This window comes from Atta colombica, unplaced genomic scaffold (assembly GCF_001594045.1).
Source record: "Atta colombica isolate Treedump-2 unplaced genomic scaffold, Acol1.0 scaffold9, whole genome shotgun sequence".
Classification (NCBI taxonomy): Eukaryota; Metazoa; Arthropoda; class Insecta; order Hymenoptera; family Formicidae; genus Atta; species Atta colombica.
In genome coordinates this window covers 1,725,724-1,741,028 of record NW_017259583.1, presented here as the reverse complement: position 1 = coordinate 1,741,028, position 15,305 = coordinate 1,725,724, and the positions used below count along the sequence as shown (strand labels likewise).

The following is a 15,305-nucleotide window of genomic DNA, read 5'->3' as shown; positions in this document are numbered from 1 at the left end:
TATATATATATGCATATACATATAATATTATGTATAGTCTGATAAGTTTTGACAAAGCTTATTCGTGAGCAGGTAGAGCGAACTAAACTGAATCAAAAAATTTTCTACCATTTTGCAATTTTCGCAATAATTAACAAGATATTAATTATTATATATTGCTGAATATTGATCTTTAATAATTTTTTACTCAAGTACTATCAACTTTTACAGAAAAACGACAAAAAATAAAAATTATTTTCTTCTCATAAAAGTAAGAATTTTTTCAGAATTTTTTATCAATCTTTTAGTACTGCATTTTCTTATTCATATACAACTGACAACTATTTTAACATGAGAAAATATGGTATTAAAGAATTCTCAGAACTTTATGAGAAGAAAATAAACAATTTTTGTCTCTTGCTGTAAAATTGATAGTATTTGAATAAAAAATTATTGAAAATTTTAGCGATTTATTTAGCGATTTTTAGTATCTTATTAACTATTGCGAAAATTGCAAAATGGTAGAGGATTTTTCGACTCAATTTAGTCCATTCTGCCGCTATAGAGTTTTATCATTAATTATTGTATATACCTTGTATGTACACAATAATATTTTTTTAACGAACAATAAAGATGATCGTTGTAAAATCATCGTTATAATTTCATTATCATAGAGATTTTTATATTTTTATTTTCTAAGTACCTCTTAAACTTTTCGCATCTTTCAAGGTTTCTGGATTGTCGAACCATTGTAAATTTCGTCCATTTTGCGACCCCATTATCAATGTATTGATTTTCTCGTTACCGTACTCGCCACAAGCGAGTTCAATTACTACAATATTTACATATATCAATATTAGCTGATTAAACAAATGAAATTTTCGAGTAATTTATAAAAAATAATTACACGTACTGTAATCTGCCGGATTATGATACATAGGACACGGCAGTTTCATATTTTCTAGATATGGCAAGAGTTTGCTCGTTGCTCCTTGGTACAGACAGTCTCCATTCGTCAACACATACACCTGCAAGAATTTTGATTTTCTTATTATTCTAAACGCATATACTCAGTAAACACAATGTTATTGTACATGTAACATACATGTAACATGCAATGTCAGCTCAACAACACAATGTGTTATATTATAATTATTTTGTTGAGCTGACATTGCATGTTATATTTATATTACATGTACCATTGTGTTTACTAGGTAAAGATGAGATTTAAAACAATTTGTGTATTGATATCGCGTGAAGTAATATTATTAATTATCTTACATGTTTTTAAACAGACTTTTATAATTTTTTATAGTAATTTCTGATTATTTACTTACCTGATCGAATAATTGAAATAAAGACGCACTGGGCTGATGAATAGTACAAATTATTGTTCTCCCTTGTCGCGCCAATATTTTTAGCAAGTTTACAACTTGCATGCAACATGAACTATCCAGACCTCTGTAACAAATACGACAAATAACAAGACATTAACATAATAAACAATCCTTTATTGAACTAAGTATGCCATCAATCGTTACAAATAATTTTGATTAAAAATTAGGAATATTAGGTATTACGTATTATACTTTAAAAAAAGATTAATATCATGACAATTAATCATGATATTAACAATTAGTCATATAGACGTTAATGTGCAATATAATATATAAAATAATCGTGAATTCTCATCGCGGCGAATAAAGACTACAATATAATAATATATATATGTCGATAAAATATTACAGCAATAAAATAATAAAGTAAAATAAAAAATAATTAAAGACTCTGTTTATTTTTACTAAATAGAGAAACTTTATCAATTTTAATAAAAAAAATAAAACAATATTTAAAAATATATTAATATAAATAATTTATAGATAAATATTTATAAATAAATAAATAAATTGCTCGAAGTGAGGTTTTTTCTTTTTGTAAGATGAAAAAACTAGTTAACAGAAAGATTTAACGTAAATACTTGGTTTGCATTTACGTAAATGTGTTTATTGTTGAGTGTTTATTATTGAGAATAAAAGACAAATACTAAGATGCAATTAAAAAGATATTAAATTGAAGAATTTAAATCTTTTTAATAGCTATTAAATCTTTTTAAATTATAAAATAAATAAAACGGACAAAAAAGTGAAACAACATCGAATAATCAAGGTATTGAGCTTACGTGGTTGGCTCATCGAGGAACATCACCGTAGGATTATTGACTAATTCAAGAGCTATAGAGAGCCTTTTTTTTTGACCGCCGCTTAATCGACTGGATCTCGTATTCATATGTTCATACAAGCTAAGTGTCGTAAGAATATCTTCGATCTAAACATTGTATTAAAACATTGTATTAATTCTTCTAAAGTACTATAATTCACTTTAAATCAGCTCAACAGTAAATCTCATTTATTATACAATTAATATATAAGATAAGACGATTAATATTGGTAAAATCAGATGGTAGTAAATATTTTTATATTATCTTTGATAAATGTTTACCTTTACATTGTCAACTCCAAATAATCTCCAACTAACCTTGACCTTGATTCTCAAGAAGATCAAAATTATTGATCTTTTCTGTCGCATTATTCATTATTCATTAAAAAATTATGAGCAAAACAATTTTTATGAATAACACACAATTTTAAAAAATAAGGTACATATTTCAGCAATATTTTCCCTTGAGAGAGGGAGAGGTAAAACTCTCATGCGGCCTCAAACAAAGGGAGAGGTAAGATGGGAATCGCTTCGAGTGAAAGTTGCACCCCTCCAAGCAGAGGAGAGAAGTAGGATGGAAGTTGTTTCAGTTGCGCTCCTTAGGGAGCGAAGCGATTCCCACCCCATCTCCCTCCTGCTTAAGGGTGCACGATTTTTACCTGAAGCAACTCCATCCCACTTTCCCCTTGCCAAGGAGTGTACGACTTTACGTGAAACGAGGTCTCACTTCCATCTCCTGTCAAGAAAAAATATTGTTGAAATAAGTACCTTATGTTTAAAAATTATTCATAAAAATTGTTCTGTTCATAACTTTTTAAAATTATTTACCCGAAGCGATGGAAAAGGTCAATGATCTTAATCTCCTTAAGAATCAAGATTTAAGTCATTTGAGGCTGACTGTGTAAAGGTAAACATTTACTTTAGCTTTAATAATTATATTAAATAATAATTATAAAGTATATTAATTAAATATTAGATCTGACAAAGCACTATAATAATACTATTTTCTTCGATAAATTCTAGTAAATTTCATGATGATTTCTTTCTTAATAAATTATATAATTAAAGTGTTAATAAAATTATAAATTAAATAGTTTTGACTAAATTTTTACTTACGATCATCTCTTTCTTGTGTTTTGGTGTGCTCGAAGGCAATTTTAAATCGGCGGCGACCCTCATGTTCTCGATTACGGTGAGCAGGGGTTCCAGTCGATCATCTTGCGTGATGTACGCGCTGCATCTGGGGAGAGAATTAATGAAGCGTAAAACGACATGCATAATGATACGATCGATATCCATGTCGAAAACAATATTTATTGTAATTCTTAAGAAATTTTCAACAATGTAAATACACATAATGTAAAATCGAAAAAGAAGAGAGAACAAGATATATAAAAAATGTCTTCAATTTCCTTGTTTATTTAAATACACATTTTATATAAATTACTAATTTAAAGAATTTCAAATTTAATGATATCGAAAGTATCAAAGCTGTACTTACTTTCGAAAATTATTAAGATGTCGAATACGACCATTAATATATATGGAACCATCCATTCCAGTTGTCCGAAAACCGGACAGAATGTCGAGTAACGTGGATTTTCCTGCGCCGGATGGTCCCATTAAAGCGATCAACTGTTTGCTAGGAAGCCTTCCGCTAATCCCATGCAAGATTTCTTTCTCCTCTGAAATTTTTTTCAATGTGATGATTGTTTAACGCTTAATACGTTTCGAAGATTATTATTTATGCTAGTTTTTCATTTAATTCCAAATAAATTCTCTTCTATAATTATCACTGATGCTATAATCGATTAATTATTGTTGTATTGAATATTTCTTTACGTAAAAAGTAATTTTTTGCAAAATATGCATACGTGCTAAAATTTAATGAAAAATCACTTTGCGGAAAGCAGTAAAAAAATAAATACTATTTATTATGTATAATATAGTTAACTTTTTAATAAATATATAAGTTTTTTAAATATTTATTGCATACTTTTCTGCTTTTTAAGTATTTGACGTATTTTTTTTACCTTTGTATTTAGATATTTTTTATAAAATATACATTATATTAAGATTATCGATATAGGATAAAAGTGCTAGATGTAGATTAGGCAATTTCGAATCATTTCTTATATTTAAATAATTATAGTATTTTCGATTAAATAGTACATATAAGATTTTTTTATCTTTTTCAAGTGTCAATTGAACTGAATTTATTAGAAACAGTGCTACACATTTTATTGATGTCGTTAACTAATTAAATATATGAAGTTAACTATAACGTATCTTTAAAAATTCATTTAAAGTGTAATATCATAAGAATTGCTATTTTTTTATGGCTATTTTTATATTAGGTGTAGTAAAAGAAATCCATTATTTTTGCATGAAATTGAATGGAAAAATAATAAATTTCTTTTTACTACACCTAATAGTAAGTATTTTTTTATAGCTTTATAGTAGGTAGTAATAAATAATTATAGATTTCATTTAAAAATCAACGTTATACTCAATTAAGATTAAATATGTTCGCAAGTATTGTTTAATCATCATGTTATAACAATACTTTTATTGCATAAATTTATTATAAAAATGTAAATGTAAATTTATTTAAAAACTTGTTAAATCTTACAAATGATGTCATTCCGAAAAGATTTATTTGTTTTAAATATCAAAATAGCTAGAATATAAAATAATATACATGTCTATACGCAAAAAGTATTACTATTCATAATTTAACTGTTTTTTTATTGCTAAACGTTTAATTTTTGTAATTATTATTGATTTTTAACTGTCACTAATTTTAAATAAACTTGAATATGTTAAAATTGCACGATGATCCACAATTAGACCCTAGAACTAAATGTGGATCATTAATTATAATTTCGTTATTTATATTACGATATGCATGCGCAAATTATTTTTATTATTCTTATGGGATGTAGTAATGTCACCAAAAAGGATAAAGCATATGGTGAATTGATCCGCAATTAATACATAGGATGTAATTGTGGATAATAGTCACTACTTTATTTAATTCAAATTAAAATAAAACAATAATGAAATAGAATAAAATCATTCATGATGTAATCTTTATGATCAATCATGACTATTAAATATTTTATTAATTGTTTGATGTTGTTCTGGATAAAGAAAGAATATAAATTTTTTTTTTAAAGAGTGATCCACAATTAGTGATTTTATCCTATAACTTTAGAAAAATAATGAAATTCCTTGATGCTAATTTGCACATTCTATACAATCAAAGACATGTATGAGACGCTCAAATATATGAGATGGTTGCTAAAATGTGAAAACTTTTTATAATATCACTCATGCTTGAAAGTCCTGCATAATTACTGTAATAATAATCTAACAAAATTATTTTTAGACTGGTATCTAGTTAAATTTTAAATTCAACAATTCTTTCCTTGTAAAATAAGATAACTTTAGCTCAATTTGAAAAAATGCTTAAACAGTATGTATATTCAAAATCAGAATATAAGACGTTTTAAAACATTTTTACATTGTTTTTAAAACGTTAAATTTATAATCCGATTTTGACATGAGTGCTATCTGGGCATTATCAAAAGGAAGCAAATTTACTCTATTTTTATACAGTATTTGTAATCTGAGTAACTTTTTAATCTAATATGTAACAAAAAGAGTTTGAGGATAGCTTACCTCTTCTGAAACGATGGCTGACAGTGTAGGTGATATTTTCAAAGATGATATCGACCGATTCCTTGTCATTACTATGTGCGGTATCGGATGGTATATCATCCTCACGTTTTTTGAACGTAGATTTGGGTTCGACTATACAGACTGCATTGTTTTCCTGCTGATTGCTTGCCTCGTGCATCAATACTTCCATCATTATGCACTTTGTCCAAACTGATCGAATGATAAGGACCGATTATGCTTGAATACTCATCTGCTCCAATCCGAGCAACCTAGAACAAATAAATCAACGAAATATGATAAAATCACAGACATACAGACGCAGCATAAAAGAAAGATAAAGATAACATTTATTAAATGATTTATAAGAAAAGATGATCATAAAATATGATCGTAAAGAAAAAATAATATTTTTATTATTAATAACCATATTAATAATCCTGTACTGGCTACTTCTTTAGAAAATAAAAACTTATTATTAGATCTGAGATAAACATAATCGCGACTCACGATCTTATGCTACTGCAAGATAAATAACAGATTAGTTTTATTCTTTCCTGAATTTGATGCATAATAACGATTTCTTTTTTCGATTTACATTGATGTAAAATATGTACAGATGGCTTGATTAAATGCTAATCGACGTTATGAAGACGTACACAGAATTATTAGATAATACTTTTTTATAATTTTTTTAAACTCGAAAAATACAAAAGAAGAGCATAAAGCTAACCGATGTGAACCTGGCGTTCAACTTTATCAAAAATAAAAATTAATACCGTAGGCCATTTATACTTCGTTTGTACTTGTTTGTATCGATCATTATTTCATTTGTATCTCAAACAGTTAAACAAAAAGTGAAAAATAAAAAATGGCCAGCGCGCAACTTTAAGATTTTTTAATTTCATTTATAGGCCATTCGAAAGAGAATTCGTTTGTATCCGTTTGTACCTCTCTTACTTTCGTTTGTACCTCAAAGGATTCGGAAATACAGTGCGTTTCAGTTTTTGCACAACTCCTATATAGCAAACTTAGCCAATTTTCAAGATCGAAATGGGACCAAGATATGAAAATTGGCTAAGTTTGTTTCTCTTTCGAATGTCGTTGGTCCCATTTTGATATCTTTAAAATTGGCTAAGTTTGCTATATAGGGGTTGTGCAAAAACTGAAACGTGCTGTATCTTCGAATTTTGAGGTATAAACGAAAGTAAGAGAGGTACAAACGGGTACAAACGATTCTCTTTCGAATGCCGTTGGTCCCATTTTGATATCTTCAAAAATGACCGATTTACCCTCTTGACGCATTTATGAAATTTTGAAATCGCTGTATCTCCGATAAAGTTGAGCGCCAGGTTCACATCGGTAGAAAGCTATAATACAAAACATTCTTTATGATGTATCATATATTAGCCCTTCATGGTCACATTTTAAAAAAGCCACACGTTGATTATTCTCCGCACAACATATGGACGTCCTTTGAACATCCTCAAAAGGACGTCCTGCAGTTGTCCGTCTTGAATATCCATAGGACATTCGAAGAACGTTCCGCTTTTAACGTAGCTGCGGTAGAACATCTATAGGTATTCATAGTCATTCTTATATTCAAGACCGTCTTAAAGTATAGTTTTAAGAAGAAACAAATCAATCAAAGGGCCATATTAACGTTTTAAGACATTATCAAATAGTCTTGAAATAAGAACGGACTATAAATATCGTCTTATAAGATTGCTTTCACATACAGCAGTAACTTGCGTCAGTCAATGAAATCGTCTCAACTAGAATAGTAACTGATACAATTTAATATGATTTGATTGGTTGACGCAAGTTCCGCTTACGCAAGTTACGCTGCGTGTGTGAAAACAGTCTAAAACATCCGAAAGACATATTCGGAACTGAATCACAAAATTCAATATTGCGTATGTTTAATATATTTCTGATATACATCATGAACATATATTTGAAATTCGAGCTTTGATGTTCTTTACGTTAAATAAGACACTTTCAAAATGTTCTAACATTAAATGTTTAGAGGACGTCTGTTGTATGTCCTGGAAATATATCCATATTGAATATTATTGTTATTATAATCATTAATATCATCATTATTAATATCATCATTATTATTATTATTACTATTATTGTCATTATTGAATCGTCAATGTAATGATATATGTTGACATACATAATTACTGTATAAAATATGTATATAAGATTAAAACATAAAAAATTGAGCACGAGACCAGATATAAATACATAAGACTATTTAATAATATTAGATTACAAACGTTTCGACTCTAATCGAGTTATTTTCAATGTTAGAAACCAAATTTAAAATTACAAAATAATAATGTCGGATATATAAATCTTAATGAATAACAACGTCTAAATATGTAATCATAAAGAATATGTAGTCATAAATACTAGTAAATTCTTTCTTCCATAAATAATGTCAAAAATTGCATAACCAAATCAATTCGAAAGTAACAAGTTCATCTTCGTAAAAATTATCATGTCTATAAACATTTAACACTACAATTAATATAAAATCCTTAATATCTATTGTACCAAAATTATACTTTTAAATACCTTGTTAAATAGAATTAAGTCCAATTATTAAAGAAAAATTATGTAAAACAATCCGCCAGTTTACATCGTTGTTAAAAGATTGGAAATAATGCAGACAACCAGGAAACAAGCATGAGTGTAAGTGACGACTGAAAGGGGACAAATAGGGAAACTAAGAGGGAGAAAGAGATCGTATAATGTTGGAATATGATTCAGACAATGATTCCGTATTATTCTGTTTGTTAATTCCATATTTCTGTCTTTTTATGTGCATCATTTCCGATATCACTCTCTTATTATAAGAGGGCTCTATATTCAATATCTCCAAATCAAAAATGTGTATGTGTATTCTCTATGCGGTGGTTAGAAATCACTGATAGGGATTTGCTCCTCCTATTGATATATCGGAATGTTCATGCACTTTCATTTTTAATTGTCTCTGTCTGACTAACATAACTAATATCGCAATCACAATATGAGATTTTATGGACAACATTCTGACTTTGTGATGATTCCAATTGGTCTTTCCCTCTCTTTATTAAAGAGATTTCTTTAATGTATTCGGAATCGTGTAAGCCAATTTACAATTAAATATATTCGCAATTGATGCAAATTTTTCAGAAATAGAATTAACAAAAGGAACTATAAAAAATTTGTCTTTTATTTTATTATTGTTATTATTGACATTATTGTAGTTATTAATATGAAATTTAATCCGTTTTTTAATAATCGAAAAATAAATTGTAAGGGGTATATTGTTTTAAAAAATTTTTATAGAATTAATCAAATTATTTTGCTGGAAATGAGGATGACACAAACGAAAGATTTTGTCCACGATACCATATATTACCCCTCTCTTATGACAAATTGAGTGATGTGAGTAATAGTTAAGGAATCCATCGGAAAAGATTTACGATATCCATCAAAAACAAGTCTCTGTTCTTCAATAATTAATAAAGTGTCAAAAAAATGCAATTTTTCGTCTATACCAACTTTCAGTATTTATAACTATTCTTTATGATTACATATTTAGATATTGTTAAGGTTTATATATTCCGACGTTATTATTTTGTAATTTTAAATTTGGTTTCTAATATTGAAAATGCTCAATCGGAATCGAAATGTGTAATTTGTAATTTAATATTATTAAATAGTTTTTTGTATTTATATCTGGCTCGTTGTCCCTTTATGTTTTGATTTATTTGAATCAAGCCATCGTTTCTTTTTATATTTATATGAAATTAATTCAAGTAATTGATTTTATTTTTGTAATAATCACGGTCATTACATTAATAGTAAATAATAATAAACAATATTAATTAACTCGGTAAAAAATTTTTCATGCACGAATATATAAATATGTTTAAACACATATAAATATTCATAAATATGTATAAATTATATGTATAAAATATTGGATTGTCCGGAAAATTCGTGCCGATGTTGAAGGAAAATTTAAACGCAGAAAATTTAAATTTTAGTATACATTTATTAAATTATGTAGGTTAGTTCGTCGGAACTTTCCGGACAATCCAATATACCCATATGCCCATACTTGTTCACGTATCCCTCTTTCATTTGTAAAATTATTTTTTAGTGTAAATGTAATAGAAATAATAATGTAAAAACATTAAATATTAAAAGGGATGATTTTTACACTATTTGTTTTAGAAAAAATCAAGTTTGAAAAAATATAAAAAATTACTTATGTACAATTATATATAAAATTATGCATAATTATGTATGAGCAATTCTTTTTACATATAATTATACATGTACGTACCGATAATAAACAATTATAGATAATTGTAAACATTCTCTACCAACCGGTCGTTCAACCGATTGCGTGCAATTTCGTTTTCACTCTCTAGCTATGATGTTACATCGGATTCACATATTATAAGATACGGATTACATTTATAAGATTTTAATGCATCTTTTAATGACTTTTACCGTTTAATGACTTAATGACTATTCAAAATACACTTGACTTTTTCACTGCGTTTTTGCTTTGCGAATTTATAACATCTGATGATGGCACAATCATGATGCCGAATTATGTAATATAATATAAGTTTTTAAATTAAATTTATATTTCATATCAATTTATGTAATATAATGTAACGTTAAATTTTTTAATTAAATTTATATTTCATATCAATTTATCAGAAACTGTTAAATCTTTAAATGTTTATTACACATATCTATATTCGAATTTTACTTTATTGAATTCGAATTTAACTTTTTGTCCTTCTATATTCTTGACATTCCTATTACACCCAAAATTCCATTAAAAAAATATTTCCCACTTAATTCAAACATTATTCAACAATGGTTATTCTTTAGATATAATTTTTTCCAGTATTAACAATAGAGTAAAAACTTTGTCCTATCGACATAATATTGAAAAAAGTGTAATGAAGATAAAAATAATAACTCCACATCTAATATTTCAAATAAGATTTTTATCATATCTAAGTAATGTATCGGAAAAATTCAAAAATATCTAATAAATTTGGGTTTAAAATTGCTAATCAATGAATGAGTTCAATAAATTTATTAAAACAAGAACTAGGTAAAGAGGACTAATGTGACGTCGTATATAGAATGAATTGTTTAGATTGTGAAATCTCATTATGTTGATCAAACAAAGAGAAAATTTAAAATTCGTATTAAGACATTAAAAAAACTTCTTGATTCAAAGTCAGTTGTTTCATGTCATCAAATAGACAATGAACATAAATTAAATTGGGAAAATGTCATCATCCTAGATTCAGAACAATCATTATATAAAAGAAGAATTTCGGAAATGATACATATTAAAAGCCACAAATCTGGATTAGACAAGCAAAGTGATACTGAAAAGTTATCAGATATTTATTTATTTATTGAATAGAGATTTCTCCCTTTCTAAAGGATAAATGTTATCTATTCTATATATTCTTCTTGTTCTATGTTGTCTTCTTCGTCTCTTATTGTTAGTATATAAATATATAAGCACCGGGAAATATCTTACAGACAAAATACATACGACTTATTAATAAATCTCTATCCTTGTCATTGATTTCTCATCATCTACTACAATTAACGTAATTATTTAAGGAATGTTGCAAAGAACACAGGTATGCGTTTAACCAATAAAAGTTAATCTAAATTATTTATAATCTAAATTATTTATTAATTTATATTTGTTATTATCATTAAAATCTGGAAATGTATCCACATAAAGACAAGTTCTTCGCATCGTTAATATCTAATTAGGTCCGTAAAATGATAAAAATTTAGGAGCATTGTGTTGAGTATAGAAATTACGCAATTAGATTATATTGACTACAGGAATTTAACAATTTTAGATTTGACATTCATGTATTCAGCGTATTGACATTTATTAAATTGATATGACATACTGAAGATGATCAGATACCGAAACATTTATGTTTTTATATTTATAAACACAATTTATTTTAATATATGACATATCACTAACAATATCTTGTGTTGTAGTTTATGCTCTTTTTTTTGTACTATTTTATAATATTTATTTATATAGGATGTTAAAAAAATCATTCAACATTTACGTAATACATACCGTACTGAGTAAAAGAGTCTTATTAAAAGAGCCTGATGGCACACTTGAACATTGTGTATAAAATTAATTGTAAGGATTACAATTCCACATGTGGACCAGACGAATAGGATGTTAAAATCTTGCATTAGTGAACACAGAAACTATATTAACTGGAATACCACATAGCGCTCGGTTATTATGGAACACCGATTAGAATGTTCTCATGAATTTGATCGGGACAACATACGCATCTTAGATGAGGAAAAAATACTGAATAAGAGACTCCTTTCAGAAACTATTTTTATCAAGCAACAAACTAATGGATTAAATTTAATAATACAGAATTATTGAATAAAGCATACGATAGCATAATTATATTTAAGTGACGCTCTCAATGTTTTCTATAATTTATATGGTTGCACTGTGTCTTTTATTGTTATTTCAGATGAGACTCAATGTTCGACGCATGATTAATTTAATAACGGTTCGATGATCGTGTAAGTTACAAAAAAATAAGTTATTTATGATGCTATATTAAATTGTTTACGAGACAAGTCACATTTTCACAATTAAACAAATAATAACGAAATGCAACACAAATTTCGTCGTTAAAATGTCACTTTTCCACGTCTATAAGTTCAACCATTTATGGCGCTTTATTTCGAGACGCTGTATATGTACATGTGCTTGCCTTCAGTGCACTGAAAGCACATAACATCGGCTCATGCTTGTGTGTAGCTACCGGTTTTGCCAGGTCGCTGTCTGATTTTGTGTCGCCACCGTCAACATAGAGTTCTTAGCTGAGTACTCAGGAGCCTTAAATTGTTTTATTGAAATTGTTTATCTTGAAATTGAGTTTTCGATTTATATTTACTAAGACAGTAATTATGCAGTTATACAAGATCTATCCTCTAATGACATATGTTGATCCCGAGTGACCTTGAACAAATTTTAGTCATCACTCGTTGTTCCTTATAAAGTTGTTAAAAAAAAATTAATTTTAAAAAATGTGGTTTTAAAACAAAAAATTTGTGTTTGTAAGAAAAATACTTTATTATATATAATTGATATCTTTTTCATTCTTTTTATATGGATGAAAGAGAAAGTACAGTTTTTCAATCCAGTTGAAACTAAAAATAATATTAGCCATTTCTGTGCATCGAATACTGCTAAATTCAAATAGGAAAAAAATGTAATTTATTAATCCAATTAAATAAAAAAAAATTTTTTTTTTAAATGAGTAAATACTATTCAATTCAAAATGTGAATAGAAAATCCATCCAATTCATTTAAAAATCAAATAATGCCTATTCGAGCCAACACAGGATAATGAAGAAGATTCGACACGCATAAACAGCTTAATAACGTTTCGATGATCATTATACTAAGAAGACAATGACATCATTACATTAGTAACTCTTAAATTACTGAATTCTATTAACGTTTTACATGCGAGCATTGATAAGGATCGAAATATCTGTGATTATAATTATTTAAGTTAATTTAAATAAATCAATCTTCACATTGTCCTGTATTGGCTCGAATAAGTATTATTTGATTGTATTGATTTATCTCAATCGGGCTTTATACTTAGTTTATTAATTATATTATTAATTTAAAAATGCACCGTGAATGCTATTTTATTCAGAATTATAAATAAAAAATTTTTCGTTTTAATTTGTATATAATAACTGAGTTAAAAAAAAGTTGTGCCGTAAAAATATATCATAAATTCTTTATTTAATAGTTGAAAGAAACTTAAAAAGAATTACGTAAATATGTACAATAAATGTTAACTTAAATGTAAATTCCTTATTTTTAATTAATAAATTAATCGCTTTTATGTATATTTTATATTAATATGTTTCCTTGATTATACAGTTGCATAAAAGTTGTATAAAAATTTTTAAATAATAACTGTAGAATTTACTACTTTAATTTATTTAAACTTTTATGTATAAAAATTTTTTTATGAAATCCATTTTTATAGATTATTTAAAATATGGATTCAGATGGAAAATTTCCAATCCATTTCAATCCATTTCGTTTGTTGGGACTGTAACTATAAAGATGATTACATCGTCGCCCAAATTTCTATAACGAGCGAAATATATTTTATAAATATTTCACAATATAATCACATTTATTTATTAAAATGTAAAATTATCACATGATTTAAATAAGTATAAATCTATCCCGAATTTATACATTTCCGATTATTCATGTGTACTTGGCTTATTTCAACGTGAAAAAGAAAATGTCATGCAAAAATTCCTCAGATGTAGCACTTACGTAAGCGAAATTAATCAGTAGTTTATGATCGGTCAGATTGCAATTCCAAAATATTTTGCATATGAATTTCGGCCATAATTTTGCATCACTAACATCTTGAACAGCAAGTCAAGCATTATTATTTAATTGTTCCACTGCATATTCATCTTATAATTAATAAGAATTAGAAATTCAAATTTTCTGTTTTAAAGACACAAAAATTATATAAGAAATTATACAAGAAAATATTTTACGCTGTTAAAGCAGGGAATTTGTTTCATCGAAGCACTATCCAAAGTTAAACTTTATTAATGTGATTTTTTTTGTTAATAACTTTTTAAGAAACTTTTTAAGAAACAACAAGCAACGGCTAAAATTTGTCCTAACTCGGAATCATGACCTTGACAACGTATGTCAAGGTCATTGCAGGATAGTCCCTTATATTGCATAATAAAATTAATAATAATAAATTAATACCAAGACTTCTTTATTCCGAATGATATGTATAACTATTTGCCATATAAATGCTGAATAGTTTTTTTTTAACACTATATATGTAATATATTGTCACGTATTCATAATCATTAACCACAAATTTGATTTGAATTATAGAATTTAAATTACGTTGTAAAAAATACTTTTTAAACGACAATTTAATAAATTTGATTAGTTCAATCTTTAGTTAGAACTCAGCTCGCCTGAAATGAGGATCGATCTACGACACTCTGCAAATACAAACTTTAGACTTGTATTTATGGCTTCAAAGAATATTTTATTGAATATTTTACTACTTCTTCTTAATACTAATCTTTTTTGAGTAATATTCACAAACATATAATTGTACAAATGATTGGTTATTATCAATAAACATAAGAATCTTATTTTAAATTATACATATGAAAACACAACTCATACGAACTAGAAATTAAATGCCTATTCCGATCGAAGTAGACTCTTTAATAATTTAATGTGAATTGAAATTCATTTTAACATTCGTGAATCAATATTTCTGAAAATCTGAACT

General features: G+C 26.8%; 1 protein-coding gene across 2 annotated transcripts in view; it reads right to left on the bottom strand.

The window, feature by feature from the left end:
* LOC108693308 (ATP-binding cassette sub-family G member 4) overlaps positions 1-15,305 on the bottom strand; it is a 27,149-nt gene that overhangs the window by 2,217 nt on the left and 9,627 nt on the right. For both annotated transcript variants that reach the window (XM_018202188.1, XM_018202189.1), the window contains exons 2-8: positions 5,881-6,149; positions 3,698-3,881; positions 3,313-3,436; positions 2,159-2,304; positions 1,317-1,440; positions 893-1,007; positions 683-811 (exon numbers count right to left, since the gene is read on the bottom strand). In XM_018202188.1, coding sequence (XP_018057677.1) covers positions 683-811; positions 893-1,007; positions 1,317-1,440; positions 2,159-2,304; positions 3,313-3,436; positions 3,698-3,881; positions 5,881-6,073 — 1,015 coding nt within the window. In that variant the 5' untranslated portion in view covers positions 6,074-6,149. The remainder of the gene's footprint in view (positions 1-682; positions 812-892; positions 1,008-1,316; positions 1,441-2,158; positions 2,305-3,312; positions 3,437-3,697; positions 3,882-5,880; positions 6,150-15,305) is intronic.